The 8,747-nt window shown below is 47.0% G+C and overlaps 1 protein-coding gene across 5 annotated transcripts in view; it reads right to left on the reverse strand.

Moving 5' to 3' along the window:
- The window catches only part of slit2 (slit homolog 2 (Drosophila)), an 89,819-nt gene extending 81,727 nt beyond the window's left edge, over positions 1-8,092 (reverse strand). For all 5 annotated transcript variants that reach the window (XM_076728525.1, XM_076728523.1, XM_076728524.1 and 2 more), the window contains exons 1-3: positions 7,159-8,092; positions 6,189-6,260; positions 4,409-4,480 (exon numbers count right to left, since the gene is read on the reverse strand). In XM_076728525.1, coding sequence (XP_076584640.1) covers positions 4,409-4,480; positions 6,189-6,260; positions 7,159-7,367 — 353 coding nt within the window. In that variant the 5' untranslated portion in view covers positions 7,368-8,092. The remainder of the gene's footprint in view (positions 1-4,408; positions 4,481-6,188; positions 6,261-7,158) is intronic.
- Between the last annotated feature and the right edge of the window lie 655 nt (positions 8,093-8,747).

Below are 8,747 nucleotides of genomic sequence, written 5' to 3' on the forward strand. Positions count from 1 at the left end.
ACATTTTGGTCGGCCTTCACTTTCCGACAGACTTTCCAAGGGCTATCTCAGGGTTCAGACTTGGTTTTAAGGGTTAAGTTAGACTCGGGTTTATGCTAGGGTTAGGATCAGGTTTGGGGTTAAGCATTTAGTTGTGGTGGTTAAGTTTAGGGTAAGGGGCTAGGGAATGCATTATGTCAATGCGTGTCCTCACAAGAATAGAAATACAAACATGTGTGCAAGCGCATGCACATAAACACCCTTGAAGTGCTTCCACAGTCGCGTTTCATTAGTCAAAGTCTGGCTGGAAGTGAACGAGGATTGAGTAGTGAGCAGTCTGAGGTGCGAGAGTCACTCCAACGAGCTAATGTCACACTGCCGCATGGTGATAATCCCTGCAGTCATAAACAGATGCTAGAGGGCCACAAACCACACAGTAGCCTAAACACACACACACACACACACACACACACACACACACACACACACAGAGTCCCACAAACACATACAGTGTGCCAAATCTTTATACATACATGCATGCGTACACACACACACACACACACACACAGTCCTAACACCTCAGAGGCTTGTAGATGTGTAGCACTACAGACTTGCACACTCTGGCTGGGAAGGAAATAACAAACCACCTCAGAAACCAATTATTACTCCAGCGATGCCACTGCTGCCATAATACACTTTTCACACTGACAATCTGTCTCACACACACACACACAAACACATAAACAGGCGCATTTCCATCACTTCTGGGGATATTACATAGACTTTCCTGGAGACTTACCATAACCATGACCCCCACCTCAACCTAACCTTACTCTAACTTTAACCCAAGCCTTCTTCCGAAATTTTAATGATTTACATTAGGGAGACTTGCGTTTTGTTCCCACAAGGAAGACGAGTCCCCACAATGTGACTGAGTACGCTGATTTATGTCCCCACAATGTGAGAAATACACGGGCAGACACACACATACACAAACTCTGTTGTTACCATAGTTATAACTGAAACCTCGGGGACATTCCCATGACCCAGAGAAACCGTCTTTACTCCGACACCACTTCAAACTGACCAGAGACTGAGTGTGTGTGTTTATGTGAGTGTATCCACTCCAACATGTCCTGTATTGGAGTCACAGTTAGTTCATCTGAAGTGAGCCATCGTCCACCAAAGATTTACACACTGAGCTGGTTTTAAACCCTAATGACAGGTACCATGTCTGCCCTGGAAAAACAGCAAAGCAGAAATCCAGTCTTCTCCCCTGACCTGCAAATTCCTTCACTCTCACCCAAAAATCCTTCACATCCAGCAGTTTTGAAGAGCTTTGCCCTGGACTCTGCTTCCAACCGGCGTTTACCAACAAATATAACAAATGTTGGCTGCCACAGAGTGCAGCACAGACAGGCAGGGACCCAGGAAAATCTATCACAAATTACTTTTCAGACACAACTGCTGTCGTGAAAATGGCTTTTTTTGTGTGTGTCTTCACAGAGCAGATCATTTCAAGCTCTGCTGCTCAATAAAAATGAAAGAATAATAAAAAAAAAAGAAGAAAGCATTTGAAACGTTTCCCTGAAATGATCATCGAGAGCGTTATCGCTCAGCGGCTTTAGAGCTAATCATTCAGCACTAATCCAGTGCTTTTCTTTGACATCCATATTCTGCTATGCGAGATCACCATTACAATTACCTTCTGCTGGTCCACTGCTTAGTTTGAGCTTTAATTATCTAGTTTGAAACCATTGTTGATACACACATATCGCTACCTGTAATCAGTTTTACAATTATTCATCACTGTTAAAATTATCTCTGACAATGTGATCACTCAATTACAGGCTAATGATCTGAGGCTTTATCTCAACGCTGCTCTCTAAAATCATTGTCTCAATGCCTGTAATTACTGTTTTGTTCCTCTCTGCATATCTGTGGCTGTTATCTCACAGACTTTGAATTGGACAGGGGCTGTAAACCAGTCAAATAAGAGGATCAGAAACTCCTCTCTGTCCTATTCTTCATCCACCGAGACAGGGAGGGAAGGATGTACAACATTCCTGTATGCACGGGACAATAGAGGGAGAGAGAGAACGAGGTGGGTGGGTATGGATGAAAAACATGAGGAGAGGTTAAAGACTGAATGGAAGAAGGTGTGAGTGGGCGTAAGAGGTGGGGGCAAAATCAAGATAAAACCAGTACTGACGGAGCAGCCTTGCGGAAGTTAATGCGCATGCATGAGTGTAACCATACCCATGCTTGTGTTTGTGTGCGTGCACGTGTGTGTTGTGACATGCCAATCTCCTCCACACCTCGTTGGACCACCTACCCCTCCTCCATGCCCCCCAGCTACTGCCCCACACCTGACCCCACCCTGCCCATCCCTGCAGGGCCTGTCGCAAAAAAAAAAAGGGGATGAGAAGGGGAACCGTTTTCCACCCCTGTGGGGGGCAGTCACTGTGGATCCGTCAGCCCAGCTTAGGGCCCTCTCCTCTGGGCAGTGGTGCCCAGCAGGCCCCCTCTAGCCCCCCAGAGGACAGGGTCCTTTGAAATGAGCCACCAGACTCCAGACTCCAGAGACGTGCTTTTGTCCGGCGACCGCGGGGGGGCATTGATGACTGACTCCATCTTTGTGTTTGTGAACATGCCACGCCAGAGACGCTGAATTACAGTTGAGAAAACCCTCACGAGGACAACAGAAAACAGCCATGTTGTGTCAGAAAGTAAGCTGCTGTCAAAGGTGTTCGTTGCAATCAGACACAAGACAGAGCGAAACAGACTTTATTTGCCATTCCTGTGGACTTGGCTATATTGCATTTGCAAATGTGTGCTGAAACCTGTTTTGCTCACATGCACGTTAAAGAGCGTATTAACCAGCATATACCATCTCTTTGTATGGAGTAGTTTACGGTCAAAGTCGGACCATACGCAGTTAAATATTGCCCTCTTTGTCTGCAGCTCTGGGCAGGAATTCCCAGATCTGCTTACCCACACAGACCCCACCGTTGGTTGCATGAGAAACACTAACAGCTTCCCTATAGTGGTCCACAGAGCTTCTCTCTCTGTCAACAAAGAGCAGCCATAGTGCAGCAGAGAGCGGAGGAAACGCAGGCACGACACGCCCGAGACAAGAGCAGCCGGGGAATCACGATATTTCATCCTTTTCATCCCGACGACTCCTGGGGAATTTATCCAAAACAGCTATCAAAAAGATCAACCACCTACATCTGATTGTGTAGCGTATGTGCGTCTGTGTATGTGTACAGGTGGATATCTCTGTGTGTATGCAGGTATGTCTGTGTTTTTGAAAATGTGTGCGTAAGCGGTGAGGATTTTTATGTGTCTTTAATTAAAAGCTTGTGTCTAAACCTGCTCAGACTCTGTCACAGTCTGCTGCATTCCAGTGTGTCATTGGCTGGCAGTCAGGCCACATAACACACACACACCCACGTATATGGACAGCTCCCACATCAAGCAAAGTCGACAGTCGCCACAATGGACATATCATCAGTCAGGGGTCCACATCCCCCTTCTGTCTTGCTCTCTCACACACTACCAGGACTTAATTATGCCATAACTGCCTTAGGGTTGGATGCTGAATACCAGTGATTCCAGGCCAGCGCCATAACAACCTTTGGCTGATCATCAATCGCTGCCCTGTGGCTCATTTTCAAAATTTTCCTCTTGGACTGAGACAACGGCAGCTGCATGTCATGACGGTCAGGTTAAACGCTTATGGAGACATACAGATGGATGGAAGAGGAGGAGGGGGCCGGGGTCTCTGAGTAGTTTGATGAGCAGAAATGTGATTTGACTCAAAAGCACCAGGCCTCAACCTAATTGAAACCCTTTAAGAGACAAACGTGTTTAGGTTTTTTTCTGTGCATTTTCTAGCCGTGCAAAACAGCAAAAAACACGAGAGAGACACGATGAAATCTTTGGTCTTAAAGCCAAATCAATCGTCCTAATTTGCACTGTGAGAGAGGCCCACTGTGGGCCTCGATCAGCAAAGACATCCTGGGTCAAAATACTGGTACTGTCAGAAATTCAGGACCAAATTCAAACCAATCGATCAAAGAAAGCCATGAAACACCGGCCAATGTGACATTGCAATCAATGCAGATGGATGATACAAGTTGATAACATGCCTCCACAGCGATTCACCAAGTATTCAGAACACAATCTGACGTCCCTCAATACAGATATGCCTGCAACATCGCTGTTAAGGCACAGTGTGTCAGGGCCTTTATGACGCCCACCCCTGCAAAAGAGGCCCCCTTACTATCTGTGCATTCCCACATGTATGAAAGGAGTGTGTCTGCTTGGTGTGCTTACGTTTTCAAGGATCCTGAAACACGAATCTGTACAGAAAATGTGTCAAGGCATAAAATGGCGGCTGCTTCGACTACAAATTGTTACTCACAGTCTTTCCAGCTCCTTCAGGTCCTGGAAGGCTCCTCTCTCGATGGTGGTGATTTTATTCTCCATTAGCTGCCTGAAGGAGAGACACCAGGAGAGAGTGAGACAATAAGAAACTGGACAGAAAGACAGAAGACAGGGAGAAAAACAGACATGGAGAGTGTGAGAGCTGACAGAGCGATTTGTTCGATGACACCGCGAGAGGCCAAAGAAAAGGAGAACGATGGGGCCACAGATAAGAGAGAGAGGAGGAAGAGGAGGTGAGACGGGGCACAAGAGAGGCAAAGAGATTTGACATTGGAGAGGAGTGGGAGGGAGAGATGGGGAAGATAGGCAGCAGTGGGTGTGAAAAAAGAAGAAGAAAAACAGATTGGTGGAGACGGAAAGTGATAGACTGATGAAACAGCAAGAGAGGGAGAGAGGACAATCAGCGGCGGGTCGATAGAGACCCAGAATTGACTTTAAAACTGGCCCATCAGTCGGACAGCGACTCATCTATCATCCAATTTACTCTCTATCTAACCACATAGCTGTGACTACTCATTCACTTACACTAGCACAACTCCCGCAGGAGCACTGTGCTGACCAAGCCAAGCAACCACACACACACACACACACACACACACACACACACACACGCACACACACACAGTTTTACAGGCTGGATGGACACTCAGAATGAGCAGATATAACAGGTTTGTGCATTGAAATTAGGGCTGCAGCTAATATTTGCGCCACAGATTTTTTTTTCCAGTTTTTTTTTCTCATTTAATTGTGTGCAAATGTCAGAAATAACGACTGAGTGTCTGAAGAGATGGCTTCAAAATGCATGTTTTGACCAGCCAACAGGCCAAAACCCAAAGATATATAATTGGCAATCATACATGCCAAAAAGAGAAGTATATTACACACATGTTGGAGCAGAGATTTTTATTTATTTTTTTTTTTAACCAGTTTTGCTCCAAAAATGAATTGATGAATTGATTACCAAGAGAGCTTTAAAAAAAAAAAAAAACTGTTTTAGATCTGCTAATGAAAACACACAGGAAACAGCGAAGATGAAGAGTGGAACACACACACACACACACACACACACACACACTCAATTAAGGACATAATCTCTGGAGGAATTCCAACAATGTGTATTTCCTGCCATTCACTTTTTGCAGCTGAATAGCACACAGGCACACACACGCGCGCGCACACACACACACACAGGGGAGCAGGCTATCCTTGTCCCACTGTTAACCTGGATCCATCCCAGGTAAGAAAACCTGTTCTTACATGACTCTATCCTTTCCTTTCCTTCCTCCCTCCCTTCCAGCTGCATTCCTCCCTCCGCGGTTACACCTAATGACCGCTATCTCTTTCCCCCGTTGCCCGGTGGTTAAAATAAGCCCCTCCTGACACTTCCACTGGCAGATTAACACGACAGCATTAACAGGTGCCACTGGTAGTCTGTTTAGACACACACACGGAGTCAAGACTCAATGAAACCGCCGCTTCTCACGGCTGTAGACGCAGTGCTGCATGCGGCAGCTCCAGGGCTGGATGAGTCTGATGCTGAGACAGGACTGGGAACACTTCAGTGTGTGTGTGTGTGTGTGTGTGTGTGTGTGTGTGTGTGTGTGTGTGTGTGTGTGTTGTTTGCGTTTTGGGGGAGAAAGTTGTCACCAGCCTGTCAGAGCTGTGCGTTAGAGTATGTATTTATTTATGTATATATTTGGCGTTTTGCAAAAGAGGAGAGACAAAGAAAGGAGAAAATAAAATAGATGAAAACTTACAACACTCGCAGATGTCTCAGTCCTGCAAAATCCGCCTTGGTGATTTTAGTGAGGTTGTTTGCATTCAGATCCCTGAACGGAGAAAGGGGGGGGAGAAGGGACTGTAAGTACATGAGATATGATCTGTTAATAAAACAAAGGCAGAGCAGGTGAGCAGGTCGGCTGAAGGGGTTTTTCTTTGTTGAAACTTGGTGTGCCGTGGCCACTGCAGAATTGTCATTTGAGCGTCAGAGAAACGGAGAATGGATTTCTTCAAGAGGTCTCTGACTAATAAAATACGGCCTGTTTAACTCAAAGCCCACTCGTCCAAATCCGTTTTTGATTAACTTGCTGGTCTCCAGACAAACCGATGTGGTCTACGGAGGCTGCGCTAATGCAACAGTGCGAAACCACCAACACAACCACAGCAGTGCCCCCAACTTCAGCTCCGCGATCAGCAATAGCGCTTCCCCACATGGAACACAAGCAATAAGTGTTTCTGCAGTTTACATGACAAACCAGAATTTAAACGGACTGGACTTGGCAGCGTGCACAGATCCTGAGGTGCAGTTTTTGAGTATAGTTCAAATGGAAAGCCCTGCGCTATTAAGATCTGGTCCCTCAGGCAAAAACCCTAATAACGCCACCGACATGCAGTTTAAAAGGACGGAATATACAAATGTAACAAGAGTGTTAATTAAGAAAACAGAAACATTTGCCTCTATCGTCATAAAAGCGCAGGTGGCGATATCATTTAGGTTATCAGATACCTGAAAGTGTGATAAGATTGGCGTAAAGTCTTCAGGAGAAGCACGGCTTTATTAAATATACCATTAAAAATGCCATAAGTAAGATAAGGTCACTTGTTAATCAGCATCACTGACACACAATGAAACGCATCACATTCTGGTTTGTTCCCTGTCAAGTGTTGTTGAGAAATGTTGTGCGCAGATTAAAGCACAAACTGCGCTGTTAAAGCTTCGGTACTTACAGTCTCTCTGCGTTGCGGGGTATGTTCCTGGGCACGCTGCGGAGCCCTTGGCCGTGACAGTCCACTGTAGTCCCGGTGCAGGAGCACTGGGCCGGGCAGGGCTGGCCGTCCGCTCCGCTGGACAGGACCAGAACCAGAACAGCCGCCAGCAGCCCCGGCGCAGACGCCGGGGAGCGGCCAGGGCCAACGGGGCTCACAGCTCCCACCATCACTGCGGCAAGTGGGGGGCCAATATGAGACCCACAAAATACTGAGAAAATACAAGGGCGTTCAAAAATAAAAGCCCTGAAATCCCCCGAAAGAGCTCACCAAACTCTGCACGCAACGGGATGCCGTCCTGCTTTTCGTTGTCCTCCGTTTTCAGACGTGTGCTTCTGAAATTTCTCGTTCTGAATTTACATTTGGGTCCTCTTACAGGGGTTTCGATGTGTGAAGGCTGTGAACCGGGAATTTGGTCCCCCTGGGCAGGGAGAGGGGAGGTCGACGAGGCGATGGACCGGCTCTCTGGCTGCGCTACAGCGGCGCAAACTTCCACATGTCCCCGGCATGCGGTGCCCAAATCCCCCCGGTGTGTGTTGTGTCAGTGTATGTATACGTGCGCCTGCGGAACCAAGCCAGTGAAACACCTCGATCCTTGATCTGATCCAGAGAAACACACTCTCACACACACTTTAGTGCACACACATACACACACTCACACACTCCAGGTGAGGCTGTCTTGGTTATTAATTCACAACACGCGTCCGGAGAGGGAGCAGCGGCGGCGCTCGGTTTTCCCAAAAGCTCAGCAGAGGTCACCGTGGTGGAGATATTGATTCCGATCATATATCAATTGCCAGTCAGAGGCAAAGGTGTAGGCAATGTAAGGGAGGAAAAAAAAAACCCGTGAAAGACCAGCGCGCAATACTATAATCCAACTCTGCGTGGTGCGTCAAAGCGCTGCTCCCGAGAGTGTGTGTGTGAGAGTGTGTGTGTGTGTGTGAGAGAGAGAGAGAGAGAGAGAGAGAGAGAGAGAGAGGGAGAGAGAGAGAGAGAGAGAGAGAGAGAGAGAGAGAGAGACGGGAGCGGGCACGTCTGCTACTGCGTCTGTCCAGGCAACTCTGTCTCTTTCACACATACACACAAACACACACACACACGCACTGCGTTTTCCCTCAAGGTAGCAGCAGGTTTCCAACTGGCCGTCAGTCAAACAGCAACAGTTTGACCTCGGAAGGGGACTTTCATTCTCACTGCAGTGTCCCGGTCACCTGATGCCTTATTTATCTGGCCTCAGGAAGGCGACAGAGCTTCCCGGTGAAAATCTAACGCGGACGAAACGGGGAAAATCCTTCCCATTCTTACATTTCCACGTCTGTTTTTGCAGGCTAAAGCTTCAGTGCCAAGTTTCAAAAGACACATTTAAACGTTCAGCATCCCGTCCCATCGTGAACACACACTTGTTGATGCTCTGCGACTTTCATATCCAGCTGCACTGGATGTGAGATGAAGTTATCTTTAATCGCTGTAAACAGAGTGAGCGTCCAGCTTCAGTTATCAAACGGGAGCCTCATAAATTAAGAATTATGAGTGTCTTTGATTTAGTAAAT

This window comes from Chaetodon auriga, chromosome 4, assembly GCF_051107435.1.
Source record: "Chaetodon auriga isolate fChaAug3 chromosome 4, fChaAug3.hap1, whole genome shotgun sequence".
NCBI lineage: Eukaryota > Metazoa > Chordata > Actinopteri > Chaetodontiformes > Chaetodontidae > Chaetodon > Chaetodon auriga.